Source organism: Nothobranchius furzeri, chromosome 18 (genome assembly GCF_043380555.1).
Source record: "Nothobranchius furzeri strain GRZ-AD chromosome 18, NfurGRZ-RIMD1, whole genome shotgun sequence".
NCBI lineage: Eukaryota > Metazoa > Chordata > Actinopteri > Cyprinodontiformes > Nothobranchiidae > Nothobranchius > Nothobranchius furzeri.
This window is the reverse complement of record NC_091758.1, coordinates 17913707-17935023: the sequence shown is the minus strand read 5'-3', so window position 1 is coordinate 17935023 and position 21317 is coordinate 17913707. Positions and strand designations below refer to the sequence as shown.

The following is a 21317-nucleotide window of genomic DNA, read 5'->3' as shown; positions in this document are numbered from 1 at the left end:
CAGTCCTCATGGGGCGCGCTTGACGCCAGACGTAGTTCACGCACAAGTGAAGCTGGGCTCTGATGACAACATACAAAAGAGAAACGGTCGGTACACCGAGGATGATGAGGGCAAAACGGAGTGCAGTATGGATGGAGCCACTTCAAGTTGGTCAATGACAACAACGATGCCAAATGCACAACATGTGGAAGTATTTTGAAGTACAACAATTCCACAACTTTGTTGAATTACCACCTAAATATGTCACATTCAGCCGTGCTACAAACAGTGAGTGGTTCTCAGCCTACAACCACCACAGCAATGGGAAGAAGGGTATGACTCCACGAAAGCAGAGGACTTAACCCAGCGAATATGTAACACGGTTACTGCAGACATGCTGCCGATAAATGTGCTTGACGGACAGGGATTTCAAGAAGTGATAAGTACATTGAGCCGGGGTACAATATCCCCTCTAGAACAACCATAACCAATAATCTTTGATTAAGGAATGTGATTTGCAATTTTTCTTTATACGATATAGAAGATAGCATTTCATGTTACATATACAGTAGATGGAACCTATTCAGAGGGAAATTCAGCTGTTCAGAAAAATTGCCACGTATCAATTAATCGGTCATCGATCGATAAGATGAAACAACTATTGATTAATGAATTACTCAATAATTTGCATCCCTACTCTGGACACCAAAATCCATTTAAACCACAAGTTTGGTCTACAGCAGCCATCTTGTGGTGAGTGTTATGGGTCTATGGCTACCTTCACACTGAAGGCAAAAATGCATCAAATCTGATGTTTTTTTCCCCCACATGCAACCCATATCTGATTTTTTTTATGACAGTCTGAACAGCACAGACCCAATTTTTTCAAATCTGGTCCAGGTCACTTTACATGTGGTACTGATTCCGATACAGATCTGATGTTTTTGAAAGTGACTGCAGTCTGAACGGTCACATCGCATTAAATCCGTCTCCTACGTCACTGAGTCAGCGGCGGTGAGCATTGTGTGCTGACATTCCTGAAGAGAAATGCTGACAGAAGCATTCAGGAGTCTGTCTGGACATCCTGTTAAGTTTAGGAATTAAAAATACAAAAGAGCGTGAGAACGGGGGAGCGGGAGGTGCTGTTGGAGCGAAGCGTCTCACCGGTCTCAGTCTCCGTGAGAATGGGGGGTTCTCCGTGAATTAACTTAATACCGAAACCTTTCTGGTGAATAATAATTCGGGAAGATGGCAGAAATACGGAGTAAGATAGTTTACAGTGTTTGAAACAGTTTCCAGCCCAAAACGGAAGACATGACAGGTGCGATCCTAATTCTGTGGATGAACTGTCAGTGAAGTGGTCGTATCATTCTGTCAGAACTGCAGATTTCAGGTAGCAACATTAATATAAGCAAACTAAGGCAATAAATGGAATCATGGAGTACTTGGTTCCAAATGTTAAACACTAGCCGTTCCCATGTTTGTCTATTTAAAGCTGCTCCCCTCTCCTCTCTGCTGTCGTGTACGCATTCATGCCGTAGGCCCTTTAAAATCAGCCCGATTATTTCTCAGTTTAAAAGCTCCGTCACCAGATGTTACAACAGGTTGTGATTCATCAGCATTTTTTTTCTGTTGAAAGGTGAGAAAACCTCAAGCAGGAAGGTAATGCCTGAAAACTGGTTTAGGCTGTCTGAGTACAACAGCTTGTCCTTAAATAATCCAGAACATTTTGTCTGTTCTTGTGGAAATAGTTCCTCGTCACAACAGATATCTTATACAGTGGGGCAAAAAAGTATTTAGTCAGCCACCGATTGTGCAAGTTCTCCCAATTAAAATGATGACAGAGGTCAGTAATTTTCATCATAGGTACACTTCAACTGTGAGAGACAGAATGTGAAAAAAATCCATGAATTCACATGGCAGGATTTTTAAAGAATTTATTTGTAAATCATGGTGGAAAATAAGTATTTGGTCAATAACAAAAATTCAACTCAATACTTTGTAACATAACCTTTGTTGGCAATAACGGAGGTCAAACAATTACTATAGGTCTTTACCAGGTTTGCACACACAGTAGCTGGTATTTTGGCCCATTCCTCCATGCAGATCTTCTCGAGAGCAGTGATGTTTTGGGGCTGTCGCCGAGCAACACGGACTTTTAACTCCCTCCACAGATTTTCTATGGGGTTGAGGTCTGGAGACTGGCTAGGCCACTCCAGGACTTTCAAATGCTTCTTACGGAGCCACTCCTTTGTTGCCCGGGCGGTGTGTTTGGGATCATTGTCGTGTTGGAAGACCCAGCCACGTTTCATCTTCAAAGCTCTCACTGATGGAAGGAGGTTTTGGCTCAGAATCTCACGATACATGGCCCCATTCATTCTGTCCTTAACACGGATCAGTCGTCCTGTCCCCTTAGCAGAAAAACAGCCCCAAAGCATGATGTTCCCACCCCCATGCTTCACAGTAGGTATGGTGTTCTTGGGATGCAACTCAGTATTCTTCTTCCTCCAAACACGACGAGTTGAGTTTATACCAAAAAGTTCTACTTTGGTTTCATCTGACCACATGACATTCTCCCAATCCTCCGCTGTATCATCCATGTGCTCTCTGGCAAACTTCAGACGGGCCTGGACATGCACTGGCTTCAGCGGCGGAACACATCTGGTACTGAAGGATTTGATTCCCTGCCGCTGTACTGTGTTACTGATGGTGACCTTTGTTACTGTGGTCCCAGCTCTCTGCAGGTCATTCACCAGGTCCCCCCGTGTGGTTCTGGGATTCTTGCTCACCGTTCTCATGATCATTTTGACCCCACGGGATGAGATCTTGCGTGGAGCCCCAGATCGAGGGAGATTATCAGTGGTCTTGTATGTCTTCCATTTTCTGATAATTGCTGCCACAGTTGATTTTTTGACACCAGGCTGCTTGCCTATTGTAGATTCACTCTTCCCAGTCTGGTGCAGGTCTACAATTCTTTTCCTGGTGTCCTTCGAAAGCTCTTTGGTCTTGGCCATAGTGGAGTTTGGAGTCTGACTGTTTGAGGCTGTGGACAGGTGTCTTTTATACAGATAATGAGTTCAAACAGGTGCCATTAATACAGGTAACGAGTGGAGGACAGAAAAGCTTCTTAAAGAAGACGTTACAGGTCTGTGAGAGCCAGAGATTTTCCTTGTTTGAAGTGATTTACAAATAAATTCTTTAAAAATCCTGCCATGTGAATTCATGGATTTTTTTTTCCACATTCTGTCTCTCACAGTTGAAGTGTACCTATGATGTAAATTACTGACCTCTGTCATCATTTTAAGTGGGAGAACTTGCACAATTGGTGGCTGACTAAATACTTTTTTGCCCCACTGTAGCTCTTTATGCTGGAAATGCAGAACTACTCCTGATGTAGAAGTCAGCGAGACAAACTCAACTTCATCTCAAAGCAAGGCTTATATTGTAACAGCAGGACTAGGCATGTAGATTTGAACATGGTCCAATGCTCCACCCTGACCTTTACCTCCTTCTCTGCTCCTCAGATTGATAAAGTCTCAGAGTAAAAAGGGATGTTTGAAAGGATCACAGCCTTAATCAGTCCTTTGAACAAACTAACTAACAATCTCTATGGAACATGATCAAAGCGGTGTCCAGTCAAGTGGTTTTCCTGGGAGCTACTGTGGACAACATCTGACAGCCTTCATCAGAAACTACAAGTTAAAGATGAATAAAACTGAATTAACTTGCCTGGGTTGATTTGGTTGATAAGCTTGTAGGGCTGCTCGATTATGGCAAAAATAATAATCACGATTATGGTGACTGAAATTGAGATCTCGATTATTTAGGACGATTTTTCAATTAATGTTGATTTTATTTGTTTTTATTCAGTCATAAAATTGCTCAGGGCACAATCAGGACAAAAATAAATAAGAAACAAGATGATCACTAAAATAACTCCTGATTCCTAGTATAAAAAGACCAATATACTTATAGCTCATAGTTTATGACCCAAGGGCTACAGACCTTGGTTTAACTCATTTAAGTCTAACCAGTACAGACCCAAATGCCAATATCTTGCAAATACTGACAGCAAGAAGTATATAGTGGCATTTATAACAAATAAACGCAAATAAATTGATGTTCACAAAATGTTGCATAATATGTATTTAGTCATGTCAATGTAGGAGAGTGCACTAGCACCGCGTCCTCAGTCTCATAGAGATTAGTTAATATTTTTCAGTGTGAGGAACTTATTTCTATCTACTTCTACCTTATTTATAAACTATTTCTTTACAAGCCCATCAGTTAATGTAATAATTGTCCCAACCACAGCTGCACCCCCCACCCCCTCACCCAGTCTCACAGCAATCATGGGCAAGCTGCACGTGTGTTTAGCACGCCGCACGTGCACATTTAGCGGCTCAGGAGCCTGCAGGTACGGTGTGTGTGTCACTCACTCTGGTTAATCCAACAGGGAGCCGGCTCAGAGCTGCTTCTTTAGTGACCGACACATCACTACATCATTCCCTTTCCTAATGTCCTGAAGGACGGTCCGGAGCGCAGGCGGAGTGTTTAGCTAACCTGCAGGAAATGTCGACGACAGTTTTCCAGAAAGTAGCTAAGGGTTACCAGAGATGTTTCTGAGGTGTTTGCTAGGTACTTTTAAGATTGAAAAAGTCAAGAAGGGGGTCTGAGAAGCTGTTCCAAAAGTTGCTAAGTTGGCAACACTGTGGGAGGAGCGCTTCATTTGTAACTCAGGGCAGCGCAAGTGGGAGGAGCAAATAATTGGCTTGTTCTGTTTTTATAATCGTTCAAAACTCAGATCGTAATTGGGATTAAAATTCGATTCATTGAGCAGCCCTATAAGCTTGGTAAAGACCATCCACCCTTACCTTGACACATTGCTCAGCCAGATCTCTGCTTGTCCTGTTGTTGAGCTCCACCACCACCAAGCGATTACACAGCGCCTTGATGGCCCCGTCCACACCCACGATCCTCCGGGTACACTCGGCCGACACATCCAGGTAGTAAGTGATTGCTCGGGCCGTCACCTCCAGAACATTATCTGGAGCGCTTTCATCCAGGAAGATTTTACAGAGTGCTGGTAGGAAGGTCCGAGGTGGACATCTGAAAGGAGAACAAGGGGTTTTCAGCTCTGGACCCACACCTGCTTAACACAAATGGGTGAAAACAACAAAAACTCACGTTTCAAAGCAGCGATCAACGTTGTCAGACATGAGCAGCAGCATGCAAAGCTGCTCCAGAGCAATGAGCTGCATGTCACGCTCATCACCCTGACCCATCTGCAGCCATTCCAGCAAGGTGTCTGGGTCCACATCCGCCATGATGGCAAGCCTAAAGAACAATAATAAATAAATAAAATACACAACAAAGATCGCATCAGAACTTTGTATGGTAATGTTTACATTTAAAGTGTTTAATAAGTTATGTAGATGATGACTTATGAGTGACTACTGCTCTGACTACCGCTCGCATGGCAGGATTTTTAAAAAGATGATTTTTAAATAGACATGAAAACGGTCAAGGGTGAAAAAGGTGAAATATGATAAATAACATGTTTGGCCTGGTTTGTTATTTTGTTTGAATGGTCTCATTTCAGAAAAGTGAAAAAGCACAAATCAAGCTCTGCTGCTGAAAACACTTCAACCATAAAGAATCCTAAACTTGATGGATGTTTAATATTTACCGACAATAATAATAATGATGATAATAGCAACACCAGCAAGAGGCAGTGGGCAGGATTAGGATTTAATGATGGCTACCTCCCCTTCACTAACTAGCTAACTAACCCTTCCTTTGGAGACATTTTGACTTTTAATATCTCCTTATATCAATTGTGTCTCTGAGGAGAAGAAACAAGCCAACAAGAAGCAAACATCTAACTCAAAAGTAGGGCTGGGTGATATGGCCTAAAACAATATCACAGCTCTCTGTCCCTAAAGGCTGAGTCTGATGATCTGATCATCAGAATCTGAGGCAGTGGAAGCTAGGGCTGGGTGATATGGCCTAAAACAATATCACAATATATTGAGGATTTCACCTCGATAACGATGAATGGATGATAACTACAGGTATGCGCAGAAGCAAAAGCTGCCCACTAGACGGGGCTGTCACATGTAGTACGTTAAGGCACATTTTTACGTGACTCAAGGTGGTACAGCTTCTTTAAGAGACATGAACTTTGCAGATCTACACACATCTTTTCATCTTTTTATTATCAAATTTATTGACATTTGAAAAATTATCTCGATAAGAGTCAGAAATTTTGATATTGATGAATTTACGATTTATTGCCCAGCCCTATTCAAAAGGTAGACTAAAGTTTTAAGCCCAAAACCGGCTCGACAGATTCAATGATGGCGCTTCCAATAGGGCTGGGCAATAAATCGAAAATTTATCGTTCTTGAAATTTCTGACTCTTATAATGATAATTTTTCTCATGTCAATAAATCTGATAATTAAAAAAAATGAAAAGAAGTGTGTAGGTTGGACACGTTCATGTCCCTTTAAGAAGCTGTACCACCTTGAGCCACGTAAAAATGTGGCTCAACAAGATACACTTAACAGCCCCATCTAGTGGAAACCTTTTGTTTCTGCGCATACCTGTAGTTATCGTCCATTTATCGTTAGAGGTGAAATCCTCAATATATTGTGATATTGATTTTAGGCCATATCGCCCAGCCCTAGCTTCCACTGCCTCAGATTCTGATGATCAGATCATCAGACTCAGCCTTTAGGGACAGAGAGCTGTGCATTGGACCACCACTTCTAAATATAACCTTTCAGCATGTCAGTACTTTTTCTAGGGTATAGTGCATACCGGTAAATTTTCCAGGTATTCATTAGTTGAAATCTCAGAGATTTTTGAAAAGATATCTGTGTGTCCTTTAACATCAGTCATCCACAGTCTGGCACGAGCTCCATGAAGGGCCGCATTTTGCGCAAAAGGCGCATCACTGCGGCGAGGCGCGTTGCGTCACGTGTCACCATCAGCTCAGGCAGAGAGAAGTTAAAACGGTTTCCCCACACCGTACACATTCCCGCAATGACTGACAGCAGCATCAGCTGACCGACCAATGGTTAAACGCTCTGATAGGCAGGTGCATCCATGGAGGAGAAACGGTTTCTAAACGGAAATATGGATCGTGAGCAAACACAAGACATAAAAGGAGTGCGCTTCACTTGAAATTTTGTGGCCATAAACATCCAGCTGCTGCTGATCATGAGACAGATGAGATGATAATTTTGACCTGGACTGATCTGGATTAGATTTCACATCAGCCCTGATAATCATTTAAGACATTTTTTGTTAAATGCATAAACCTTCACCTCTGGCTTATATTGTCTTTGACTCATAGCCTTTAAATCCCTAGTATTATTATTGGTGTTCATATGAACATTATGAGGAAAACATTCATATATACTGGTCTGTCAGTATATATGGATGTCAGAGATGTGTGCATCAGCAAAAGGCTTCTTCCATTGTTGAGGCGGTCCATTTAATCTGTGCCTACTATGTTGTAAACCTAAAAGACACTAATGATGCAGTCTCACACACACACACACACACACACACACACACACACACACACACACACACACACACACACACACACACACACACACACACTTTTTTATGTCTCTGCTTGTGGTGTGATTCTCTTGACCCAGACATGTAGTCTGGTACCTGTTAGTCTTAAGTTCAGGTGGATGATGGTGTCTGGCCTATTTCATCTAATGTGCAGGAGGCACGTTTAACAGAATAAAATAGAATTTCAGTTTATGCAACATAAGTACAGATTATAGCAGCAGAACACAAATATTTATATTTTAGAGGAAAAAAATCAGGGCACATCTGAAGTTTAAATGTAGTTGTTTTACACTTTTACATCAGTAGGCGCCCAATCTGACCCACTTTTGGTGTTAAGCGTGAATTGAGTGGTGGCCTGGGATGGTTTCAAAATTCCCGGCCGGAATTAATGTCCCCCCCACCCCGTGCAGCGGCCGCAAACTCACTGATGGGCCTGCAGCCTCTCAGAGTTCCTGCTGCTCTATACATTAAAATAATTATTTCATTTTCTGTTCCTCACTTCTGATTACCTTCAATGGTGTCTGTTTGTTGCAACCACCAGGTACAAAAAGGAGCTTGTTTTTTATGTGACTATTTTTCTCTCCTGTCTGTTTATTATCTTCCTGCATCTCCTCTCAATCCTAAAGAAAAACTGCTACCTGGGTTCATATTTTTTCACCTCATGAGTTACCTTTGAACTGCAGTTCAAAAAGATCTACCGACCGCAAAAATAGCGGAGTGCGCGCTGACCACACCGGTGAGGTGAATTCACCGGAGGACGAAACAGGTGATGCGCTCTGCACCGCAGCAGTAAAACGCACATGGCACAAATAAAAGACAGAAAGCATGAAAGGATATGAGCCGACATAAACGATCGCATGTTAAATTTGTTTTTGAGGTGGAGACACTTTGAGAATGTTACTGTGGCCGTGCTCAGGACGCATCTGTCTGGAGCGAGTCAACGATCAGAGCTCTGCGCCTCTCAGCTCTAAATAATCCCCGGAGAGTCCACATAGATAATGTAATATAAGTAGAACCAGGATCGTTTCGGGCTCCCCCTGGGTGTGTTGAGGGCTTCCAGGAGCTCCATAGCTCACCTGTAATTCGAATCCTGCTTATAGCACAAGTTTGTCGTGTGAGTTGCCGGATCCTAGCAGACAGTTTCCGGAACGGTCCTTTCAAAATAAGATAGTTCCCGGATCTAGTTCCGGCAAGATCCGGCTCAAATTAAGCCCTGCGCTTACACATTAGCATCGGCACAGCCCCAAAAGGTACCGAACAGCACTAGAATTTGGTTTCACACACAGGTCCGATTTACGTTTTCAGTGCCGAGGCGACTCTTTTCCTCAGACCTGCTCCCCAGCGGTCAGACTGGGACCGAGGCGACACTACGGACTGATTGGCCGGCTGAAATTACGCCTACCGCCACCGATCTGCGAGAAGAATGAGCCAGCGGGGGATTTCCTGCATGCGCGATTCATTTTCATGCTGGATGCTGCTGAGTAAACTTCTGTCTGTAGCACGGAGCTGCCGTTAAGTGGGGGAACGGGAGAAAAGGATAGATGTGTGTGTGTGTGGGGGGGGGAGCACAAGATTATGAGGACACACAGCAAATTAATAAAATAATGTGGTTCAGAGTCTCCAAAAGCAACACAGCTCATGTCCGCCTTTTGTTTACCTTATGGAGCCGACTTTCCTGCGAGTATTAAGCGCCGCCCACAGGCTCGGGGATTTCTGCATTCTTGAGAAGTCCCTCAGATTTATGTGTGATCACTACACCACCCGTACCAGCCCAAACTCACACCATCCAACCCGACTAAACGCAGACTGTGCCGACGCTAATGTGTAAGTGCCATGAAAGACTCACCTGGCTCTCCTGTTGGCTGCCCTGACTGGTCGCCTGCCTTAATCACTGTTTGGTACTCATCCAATCCACTGGATGTAGGAAGATGGGAACACTTTGTGGTTCTTTTCTGGGTCAAAAGTCTGTAAAGAAGAAAACAGAGGCAGAATGAGCAGAAACTGCAATGGAGATGCTTCAGGATGATCTTTAGGATTATTTAAGGCATGCTAGGTTTTATATTACTACAAAGGAGCAAACAGGTATGTAACAAAAGTTGATTTTTTTAAATAATTGTGTGCTTGTACAAAGAGTACTAAAGAACAAGTGATGGTAGCCAGCAGAAAGAGACCAGGAAGAACAAATATCCTAATATGACAACCCTTGGGTTTACCGTTAACCCTCTGGAGGCAGGCGTTGCAGATCTGCAACTGTTAAAACCTACCTACCTGGTTACTCCACATAAGTATTTCATGAGCATTTTTTAAACTCAGAAGTACCCCTGAAGGACTTAGTTGTTCGTCCTTTTATCAAAACTTATTTTGAGCCTGAGAGGGTTAAAACAGTTGGATGTGATGAAAATGCTTTTCCTTCCCAGCCAAGTATAAGGTTTCAAATTAACTTTTGAAAAAATGACCACAATTCCACACAGATAATTAACAACTAAATAAAAACATGGCTGTTGAAGTTCCGATGTGCTGACGATGTACACAGGTCTGTTTTGACAGAGACACCATAGTCTCTCACAGAGTCTGTTGAGCAATAACACCCCAACAGACCGGTTCAGCATCTGCAACACTGCAGATGCTGCCCCAATCCGCCTGTGGATCTCCCGCTCCCTTCTTCCCTCACTCATGAACAAGACGCCAAGATACTTAAAGGGAGTGTAAGGAAGTTTGAAGTTTTTATGCTCGCGATCACCACTCAGGCCTAAAGCGTAACTGCAGCTTTAAAAGTAAGCTCGTGCACACTCCTTAACGAAAATAACAGCTGAGACAGTACCGCGCGCGTGTGTGTGCGTGCGTGTATGTGCGTGCGTGTGTGTGTGTCCCGGAGGACAGAAGAACACAGCATATTAGGGCTGCACAATATTTTGAAAAATTATCATCATCAGGATGACAGGACGTGCGATAGGCCCATCGCAAAGCAAGTCAAAAACGGCGGTAAATGTTTGGTTCAACATTTCCATCCGTGTCATACGTGAACTTTTTGTAAACCAGCTCTGTTTTTTACGCTGAAGTATTATTTGACCAATCAAATGTAGCCCTTCTGGTATGCAGCCAATCAGATGGGTCCGTTCACGTAATATGCCCGCCCCCTACGTAGACCCTTAGGATGGAAAGCAACACCCGAACATTAGCGGCGGCATTCCCTTGTTCGTCATGCTGGCTTAGAGCAACGAACGCACTTTGTGCTGAGGCTTCTGGAATCAGCGCTGCTTTCAAACGTGAACGTGAGTCCGCTCGGTGTCGTTAATCATTTTTACCGGGCTGACTCCAACACGTGCCGGTGAACCAACCCACCTTCATGTCGCTAGTCTTCCACCGGGTGGTGATGTTAGCCCCAGGCTCCGGTTAGCTTCCAGTTAAAAGGCTACAGCACTCTCCTCCCAGTCCCACCCTGCTAAAGAGGGCCTGGAAAAGTTCCCCCACACATCAAAGTGATTTTTCATTTATGAGCTTTTATAACCTTGTTAATCAGGATAGTTGATTTGCTGCTGCACATAAACTGTCAATCAGAAGCTCTGCTAGCCGGTTATCTTAAGAGGAGCTAGTTCAATTTGTTATCTTGTTACCAGAATCATAGTTGCAGTTTCATCCTCTGAGCTGCTTTTTAAGATCTAGGTAAACTTGTTCAATTTGGGGATAAAACCAAACATTTTCACATATTTTCCATGCAGTTTTTTTTTGCCAGTTCCTCTTCTGAAAGGTAGACAATTGTTTTTCTCTTTTCCTCAGAAAATCTTAATGTTCTCCTAGTTTGGCCCAGCACAGTTCACTTCCCAATTACAGCAACAGCCTTATATCATAACCACATAAGTGGAGAAAATGCTCAGTAGCAATGAGAGAATTTGCTGTTGCATTTAAGTGATGTTAACTATTATTTAACATTTAAACTTATTTTCTGATTTTTTTGTATTTATTCAAAAAACCTGGTAAGGGATGTTTTTCTGTATTTGGAGCATCAGAAAGTTTATGGTGGAGGTGATGTTTTAAAGTCACTGAGAAACTGCATGCATGCAGTTTGTTGTTTTGCTGCTAATACAGTAGCAGGTGCAGCTGCATATTTTTGCAATAAAAATGTTATGTTGTAATGGAATTCATGCATTAGTTTTTGTTTGCTTTGAACCCAGAGCAGACGTCAGACGCCAGACGACATCAACACTGCATACCGTAAATCCTCTAATACAGGCCCGGGCCTGTATTTGACTCAAGCTCATCAAGCTCCAGGCCTTTATTGGAAGGAGGGCCAGTATTAGAGGCAGGCCTCTTTTTCTATTTGAGCAAAATGAACTAATGGTTCGCTGGAGTTTTTGACAATTAATATTGCGCCCACATTTTCAATGTTAAACACATTTCTTTTAACAACGGTAGTTTCTGCTTCAGCCATCTCCCCCCTCCCCCTGTGCAGCGGCCGCAAACTCACTGATGCGCCTGCAGCCTCTCAGAGTTCCTGCTGCTCTAAACATTAAAATAAATATTTCATTTTCTGTTCCTCACTTCTGATTACCTTCAATGGTGTCTGTTTGTTGCAACCACCAGGTACAAAACCGAACTTGTTTTTATTTGACTATTTTTCTGTCCTGTCTGTTTATTATCTTCCTGCATCTCCTCTCAATCCTAAAGAGAAACTGCTACCTGGGTTCATATATATTCACCTCATGAGTTACCTTTGAACTGCAGTTCAGTTCTAAAAGATCTACCGACCGCAAAAACAGCAGAGTTCTCGCTGCTTGCCGGCCGCATCAGTGATCAGTGCGTCACCGGATGACAAGTTGATGCGCCCCGCTCCACAGCGAAACGCATCAGGCGCAAATAAAAGACAGAAAACATCAAAGAAAATGAACCGACATGAACGATCGCGTGTTAAATAATTTGGCAACACCTGATTGTTACTGTGGCCGTGCTCAGGAGGCAGATTACCGACCGCAAAAACAGCGGCGTGCTTGCTGCTCGCCGGCCGCATCAGTGATCAGTGCGTCACCGGATGACAAGTTGATGCGCCCCGCTCCACAGCAAAACGCATCAGGCACAAATAAAAGACAGAAAACATTAAAGGAAATGAACCGACATGAACGATCGCGTGTCAGTACCGACGCTCTGGCAGAGCGCGTTGCAGCCCTACAGCAAATTAATAAAAATAATGTGCCTCTGTCTCTGCAGCTGCACTTTCTCGTCGGCCAGCTGAGCGTGCAGTGTGTGTGTGTGTGTGTGTGTGTGTGGGGGGGGCGCGCGGAGGACAGAGGACAGGAGAAAGCGCAGCTAATTGATTAAATAATTTGGTTCTGTACCTTTCTCTTCAGCACAGCCGACAAAGGTTTATGATGGGTCAGTCCTCCTGCATGCTCAGATCATTCCCTTCCCTTGCTTGAAAAATTGTTCCAAAATGAAAGTTGAACCCACATCTTTTTTATCCGTGAATTCAATGCCTTTCGGCGAGTCTCAAATAAAAATTCGTGTGTCTTATTACTGTAAAAAATATATCATTAATGTAAAAAGGAAACTCAAAATGACAAATTATGTTCACAACTGGAGTTGAACCCAGGTATGAGAGTCAGACATCTTACTGGGTGAGCTAAAGTGCCAATGACGTTCAATCTATCTGTAACTTTTATATCCTTGATTACACCTGAAACAACGTCAATCCAAAGAACGGTTCGGAGCAAAAATGGCTATTTTGTTGCTAATTTGCAGGAATTATCTAGAAGAAAGTTCTACAGAAAGCAGCTAAGGGTCCTCAGAAATGTAGCTAGGTTTGTCACTAGGCTTTAGGAATAGCGACAAAGTCGCTGAGTTGGCACTGCCTCTCTCTGCTGCTAAAGCTACGGATAGCAAATGCTACGGGCGATGCCTGAGCGTGAACGGGCATGAAGCAGCCTGCTCAACCCGAGCAGCTCTCTTTTTCTGTGATTTTACAGAAAAACACAATCACAGTCAAATTGCCAGGGCTCATTCTACAGGACCAGGGCATTGCAGGAGAATGTATGAAGAAGAAATTTATTATTTCTATACATGTTTTGACAGTCAAACTTCCTTATAGTCCCTTTAAACTCCACTTGAGGCAGATCCTCACCATTACTCCTTTCCCCGCTCTCATGGCAGATGCACGGCTGCGAAACGATCCACGAATGTACCCTCACTGGGAACAGCCCTGACTTAAGCCTAATTAATACTTCTCCATCTGAAGATTCAGACAATATTCTTGGATAATATCCACAAGCTTATGTTTGCCTCCAACACTGAGGGGATTCTGAGAACATGTCTGGAGCAGTGGTATCTCCCGAGGAAGCTCAGCAGCTATGGCAGGGCTCTAGGGTGCAACCAATTTAATTATGTTTGAAATAAAGAACTTCACATTTCCTAGATTGTTATTTAATCATTTACAAGTCAATACTGTCTACACAGGACCTGTAAACTTACAATGTTTAAAGCAATGTGGTCTAAAACTTAAGGTGTACTTTAATTTTCAGCAGTGAAACCAGTGAAAAAAAGTTAGTTAAGAACCCTGTTTGAAGTCAACAAGAACAACCTGAGAATGTTCTATTGCTCCTTTGTTGAGTGTGTCATAACATTCTTAATAACCTGAAGGTACCAGTGCAACTCTTCACAAGACAGAGGCTCTCTGCAGAACACAGAGAAGAACAATCACTTTTATTCCAAGGGCCATCCAACTGATGAACTCAACCACAGTTACCCCTGGTCTTTGTAACGTCCAGCAATGGTCAGTTTTCACCTAAAAACTGACCTATATGCCACCGGTCACCGGGAGACATTAATTCCATTCTCTAAGGTGGATTTTACATTCTACCTTCTAACAAGCAACAAGGTTCTGCAAACCTTGTTGACATTACAGGAGGAACACGATGTCAGCCTGTGTTACCAAACAAAGCCTTCTTTTGAGAGCACAGCAGGATTGCTCACTCTCTGAATAAAGTGACTATTTTCAGCTCATATGAGTTAATCAATCATGAAATGGATGATCCAATGTTATATGAATACAAATGAAATGTTTTGATTAATCTGTGCTTAAATTACTGAGGTTGAAATGAAACATTTTGATATTATGATCAGTAATTTTAGATTTAACAAGTGAATCATTATCACACACACTCAGACACGTGATGATGACATGGTTAAGCTAATATCCTGACATTACTTTCTGTTCCACGAATCAGAACTCCTGCATCTAATGGAAGGCATGATGTTCTGAGGTTTGCTTGTTAACACCCCTTAACATGGCACGTCCCGGCTGGCCAAGAAATCAATATGAAAATATTAAAACAGAATCACTTACTAGGGCTGGGGGTAAACGATTATTTTTAAAACGATTATTCTGGCGTTTATTTTATCGTATAGTTGACTATTCTAATGATTATTTAGACAATCCAATGATTATTTTTCTATTGCAGTTAATAAAAACCAAAAAATCTCAAATAAATTCCTCAAAAAATTGATAAATTGTTACTGTAAGAGAATAAACACTACAGGCCTTCCATTTTGTATTACACTGCTTTTATTGTGTTGCGGTTGGTTATGTTCTAGTGACGTGTAGAACTTGGGAGAGAAGGCTGCTGCCTGAGAGGTGGTTGGAGACGGAGTGTCTCCATGCTGCTTTGTTTTGGTCACTTATGAGCGTGAGGCGAGTGGTGTTACGACTCTTCCTGGGGAGTTTGGCTCATGTGCAAAAAGGAAGGGACAATAACGTGGAATTTAAAAGTTAAAATGATGATCAGGTTTATTTACAACTACAAAAAAACATAAATCTTTTCATCCACAGGTTGGGAATAATAAAACTAATTCTGCCTGTGGGAAATTAAAACAAAAGTACAAATAACTAGGGATCTCTCACTGGGCAAAGATTACTGGGTTCTGGACCAAAATAAGAATCTCCAAAGGTCCAAACTCTAAACTGGGTGGTTAAACCAAACTCAAGGTGATATTTTAAACTAAACCGAAAACCCACAACACTCTAAATGTAATAAAAGGGAGATCTGCACCACAAAAAAGAAGAACTCTAAACCAAAACGTAACAGCTTATCCAAACGCAAGAAGCTGTTAGCGAAAATGCTAACAGTAGCTTTACCAACGTTAAGTTCAAGTTACCAAGTTTAAATGAACCAAAAACACCCAGCAAACAGACCAGCACGGAGGAGAGACTGCTACCACCAAAACAGCTCTCCTAATGTCTGAAAGAAGCTCCTTTTATGAAGGGAGAAACGCTCCCGGTGATTTTCTACATCTGCAATAGAGATGAAGCGGCGCATTTGACCCCGGAAGTTGTTGTTCGTTGCCGGGAGACCAAGGTGGGCAAAACAGGAAAGGAATCTAGTAGCGGACGGACATTGTTCCGGTTCTTCGGTATTTGGAGATGTTAGTGAAGGTGGAGAAGAGGGCGAACTAGAGGAAAAACAGGCAGATTCCACCTCTATTTACAAACTCCTGGGGATGCAACAAGTGGGCGCGGTGCGTCGACTACCGGATCTGACGTCGACGAATTTTTAGAATCGAGCCATCAACGTCGAGGCTTTGCTACAGCCCTATCACTAAAGCTTGGTTTATGCTTGACGCATTCACTTTCCGCTTGGTGATGCGGCTCGCGGATGGAATGCGCTTCACAACTTGCAGCGTTTATGGTTCATGCGGCTCGTCTCTGTGGTGAGCCAATATTCTCCCAAACTGAACGGGGCAGCATGGAGCTCAACGGCATGCATCCAACACTAAACCGTAGTAGAAGTAAAAATTACTGTTGTTTACAATATGGCATTTCAGCATTTTTTTAACTGCGTCCTCGTCTTTTCCAACAGTGCGAGCTACTTCTCTCCAAGAATTATTAACAACATGTTGATCACGGTGATCTCCGAGAGCTGAATCATACAAATGTCTGTGTTTACGAACCTCTGCCATACTAGTTCTTGCCAGTCCGCCATGTTTTTCTGCGTCCGACCGTCCGCGTGGTTAGAAAATTTCCTAGGTGCGCGGTGTGGAATGTTTGGGCTGTGCGGAGGCACGGTGGAGGGGCATGGTTGTTAAAATTACGCAATTGCGACGCGCGGAGCCGTGCGGACCTCGCGGACGAGTCAAGCATAAACCAACCTTTACAGTGATTCAGCACTTCAACTTCCAGCACTTCCAGCTTCCAGCATTCCTGCATCCTGTGGGATTCAGCATTCTGTTCTTGACAAAGCTACGGACAGGCCATCCGGAGCGAACCCTCTTTAAGCCAGAGCATTTTTGACAAGCTGTCAAAAACCTGCTACACGCTGAAGCTGACACAGTAAACGGTTCCTTCAGCTATTCAGAAACAGCTGTTCTAGACGCCAACGAATTCATCTATCCGGGAGACGACTCTGGACCTGGTCGTAGTGCAGTCTTTTCTAAGAAACTCTGTATCTCCCCCCCCCGGTGTATGTAGAACACAGCCAGATTGAACACGCCATTAAATCACCATACATTACATCACATCACATCCACTTAGATTCATCCATCACAGTCGTCCTGGTTAACTTGTCTTGTTTTTAATTTGTTTAGAAAATAAATTTCTTGCTTTTTATAAACCTGACTGAATTGAGACGAAGTGTGTGTTGATCCCTGAAAAAGCAAAGAATCCTAGAATCTTCTGATTAAACATCCAAAGACCAAGCAGGTTGATATTCCATATTTATTTAGAGTATCACAGCTTATTGGTGTCATAAGTAAAGGTAATACATTAAGCTTAAAAGCAACAACATTTACCCTCTACATATAAGTGTATAACAACATTCTTAATAACCTGAAGGTACCAGTGCATCTCTTCACAAGACAGAGGCTCTCTGCAGGACACAGAGAAGAACAATCACTTTTATTCCAAGGGCCATCCAGCTGATGAACTCAACCACAGTTACCCCTGGTCTTCTTGCACCAAACCCCATTAGGGTGAGCCTTTCCTCCAGCAACTGTGATCAAAACCATGTCATTTCCCACTGCCCACTGTTCTCCCTATACCACCTAACAGACAATATTCTTGGTGATGGTCATGCATTAATCATGCTGCTGACCTTTGTTCTACCTCTTTTCTTTATTTTTATTACCTGTCATTTTTAAGTACTGTGTTTGTACTACACTGATCTACATGCCTCAAATTGTCCCTAAGAAGCTAAATTATTCTCAGATAAACTAAATACAAACAGCTCCAAAAGATGTGGTGAGAGGGCAAGCTTTTTGTTGGACTTAAGTCAGATTAACTGGACTTGTGGACTCTGATGTCATGGGCATCTGAAACACTAAATGTGTTCTGGTCAGCAAGACTTGATCAGATTCAGATCAGATTCAGATTTATTGGCCAAGTAAAAGTACATTTACAAGGAATTTGTCTTTGGTAGATGTTTGCTCTCTAAAACATACAACAACCACAATAAATGAGAATAAAAATACCTAAAAACACATAAGAACATGTATGCCCACACACGTTCATTTACACACACACATGTCCATAAGCATACTGAATAAGTATTAAAAACTATAATAAAAGGATGGTAAAATAATCTACAGATTCAGGAGAGAAATGGCTGAAGGAAAGAAACTGTTCTTGTGTCTGGTAGTTTTTGTGTACAGCGATCTATAGCGTCTGCCAGATGGGAGGAGATGGAAGAGAGTAGATGCAGGATGTGTGGCATCTTGGACAATATTCACTGCCTTTTTCCTGGTCCTGCTGATGTACAGTTCCTGGACAGAGGGCAGTTGGGCACCAATGATTTTTCCTGCTGTTTTAATAATACGCTGTAGTCTGCATTTGTCCATTTTTGTGGCTGACCCAAACCAGACAGTGATGGATGAGCAAAGTATGGATTCAACTGCAGCAATGTAGAAGATGATCAGCAGCTCTTGTGGTAGGCCGTACTTCCTTAGTTGCCGTAAGAAATACATCCTCTGCTGAGCCTTTTTGACGATGGAGTTGATGTTTGTTTCCCACTTCAGATCCCTGGAAATGATAGTTCCCAAGAACTTGAATGAGTCCACCATTAACACTGGGCTGTTGGTGAGGGGGGGCAGCACTGTGGGAAGCTTCCTAAAATCCACGACCATCTCCACAGTCTTAAGGGTGTTAAGTTCAAGATTGTGCTGACTACACCAGACCACCAGCCTCTCAACTTCTCGCTGATAAGCAGACTCATCACCATCCTGGATGAGCCCAATGACAGTGGTGTCGTCTGCAAATTTCAGGATTTTTACAGCTGAGTCATTAGAGGTGCAGTCATTGGTGTACAAAGAAAAGAGCAGTGGAGAAAGGACGCACCCCTGTGGTGTACCGGTGCTGATCAGCCTTGTGCCAGACGTAACATTGTTCAACCGCACATGCTGGCTCCTATTTGTCAGGAAGCTGGAAATCCACTGACACATGGCAGGGGAAACAGTGAGCTGAGAAAGCTTTGAGGTGAGGATTTCTGGTATAACGGTGTTAAAAGCAGAGCTAAAATCCACAAACAACATCCTTACGTAGGTCCTTGGTTGATCAAGATGTTCCAGGATGAAGTGCAGCCCCATGTTAATTGCATCATCCACTGACCTGTTTGCCCTATAGGCAAACTGCAGGGGATCCAGCTGGTGGCCTGTGGTGCTTTTAAGATGGGACAGCACCAAGCGCTCAAAGGACTTCATGACTACTGATGTCAAAGCCACGGGTCTGTAGTCATTCAATTCGGTAGGGGAGGATTTCTTGGGTACTGGGATGATAGTGGAGCTTTTGAAGCATGATGGAACCTCACACAGCTCCAGCGATCTGTTGAATATCGTTGTGAAGACAGGTGCTAGTTGGACAGCACATGTCCTGAGGCAGGAAGGAGTTACTCCATCTGGGCCTGGTGCCTTCCGTACGTTCTGTCTCCTAAAGATGTTGCAGACATCCTCTTCCTTCACAAGGAACGCAGCTTGTGATTTGGAGGAAAGAGGAGTACGAGTTTCCAGGTGAGGGGTGGCGGCTGCAGCTATGCTGAAGTGGAGGAGGGGTGTGACATTCCTTTCCTCAAAGCGACAGTAAAAGCCATTTAGCTCCTCAGCAAGGCCATGATTAGCATCAGAAATGGAGGATGGTCTCCTATAGTTGGGAATGTGCTGAATGTTTCTCCACACTCAGTGCGTTTACATGCAGCCAGTAACCCTTTTAAAACCCGAATATTCACAATAACCCGGTTCCACAGGTCCTTGTAAACACCGCCAAAAACCCTGATACGCTCATAACCGGGTTTTTAAAAACCCGGTTACTACACCTGGGGTAACCCTTTTCTAACCCGAATGTTTGGTCGTGTAAACGCATACCGGGATATCCCCATCAAAGCGTGTGTTCTGCGCATGCTCTGTTCGCAAAGAATCTTGGTCTTTTGAGTAGCGAGACGTCTTGTACGCGCCAGAACACCGGAAGTTAGCAACAAGTTGGGGGCAAAATGGCGAGTCGCGGCACTGCACCACACTTTGAGTGACGAGGAAACTAAAGCACAAACAAACGCGGTCGCTATCTCTTCCGAACTGGGAAACATGTTTTCACGGATACCAGAAGAAGAACCGGAAATGACGCATATTGGGTCTGGACGTAGTCCATACGTCCTGACGCTACCCCAACATCCGCAGTTAAATCTGGTTATGCAAGTTAGAGGTAACTCTTTCTATTTATGCTTGTAAACGGGTTATTCTGATCAACTCAGAAACCTGAATCCCGACCTTAACCCGATCATAACCCGGATATTGGCTGCATGTAAACATACTCAATAATGTGGGGTTGTTGGCTGTAAACTGGTTTTTCAGCTTTGCTGCATACTTAATTTTAGCAGCTCTGATCTCCTTGTTCAACGTGTTCCTGAGTGATTTGTACAGAGGCCTGTCTCCTGCCCTATAAGCCTGCTCCTTTGCCGTCTCAACTGGCTCAGTGTCGCTGTAAACCATGGCTTGTTGTTATTAAAGGTGCGAAAAGTCTTTGTTGGAACACACACTTCCTCACAGAAGGTGATGTAGGATGTCACAGTGTCTGTTAGCTCGTTCAGATCACCGGTGGCATCTGCAAATACTCTCCAGTCTGTACAATCAAAACAGTCCTGTAACTCCTCTTTTGCTTCATTTGTCCATTTCCTCACTGTCCTGATGGCTGGCTTTACAGATTTTAGTTTTTGTTTATAAGTGGGGATAAGATGAATCAAATTATGGTCAGAGAGGCCGAGAGCTGCACGAGGGACAGAGTGGTATGCCCCTTTAAGAACTGTATAGCAATGATCCAGTATGTTTTTGCCTCTAGTCGGACATCTGATGTGCTGTCTGTATTTCGGTAGTTCGATATTAAGTTTAGCCTTATTGAAATCACCCAAAATAATGAGCACTGAGTCTGGGTATTGGTTCTCTGTGGAGGTAACTTGATCGGCGAGAGTCTGCAATGCAACACTCACATCTGCTTGAGGATGTATGTATACTCCAATCAAAATGAATGATGATTTTTCCCGCGGGGAGTAAAACGGCTTACAGTTCAAAAATATTGTCTCCAAGTTTGAGCTACAATGTTTACTGAGAACTGTAGCGTCTGTACACCAACATTCATTAATGTAGAAGCAGATTCCACCTCCTTTCGTCTTCCCTGATAGCTCTTTTTCGCGGTCTGCGCGATGTAAACAAAACCCGGGCAGGTATAATCCATTATCAGGAGTCAAGTCACTGAGCCACGTTTCAATAAAGCAGAGGGCAGCGGAGT

At 43.2% G+C, this 21317-nt stretch overlaps 1 protein-coding gene across 3 annotated transcripts in view; it reads right to left on the bottom strand.

The window, feature by feature from the left end:
* hectd1 (HECT domain containing 1) overlaps nt 1-21317 on the bottom strand; it is a 59309-nt gene that overhangs the window by 36108 nt on the left and 1884 nt on the right. For all 3 annotated transcript variants that reach the window (XM_015969415.3, XM_070547037.1, XM_015969416.3), the window contains exons 2-4: nt 9420-9538; nt 5167-5316; nt 4854-5088 (exon numbers count right to left, since the gene is read on the bottom strand). In XM_015969415.3, coding sequence (XP_015824901.1) covers nt 4854-5088; nt 5167-5306 — 375 coding nt within the window. In that variant the 5' untranslated portion in view covers nt 5307-5316; nt 9420-9538. The remainder of the gene's footprint in view (nt 1-4853; nt 5089-5166; nt 5317-9419; nt 9539-21317) is intronic.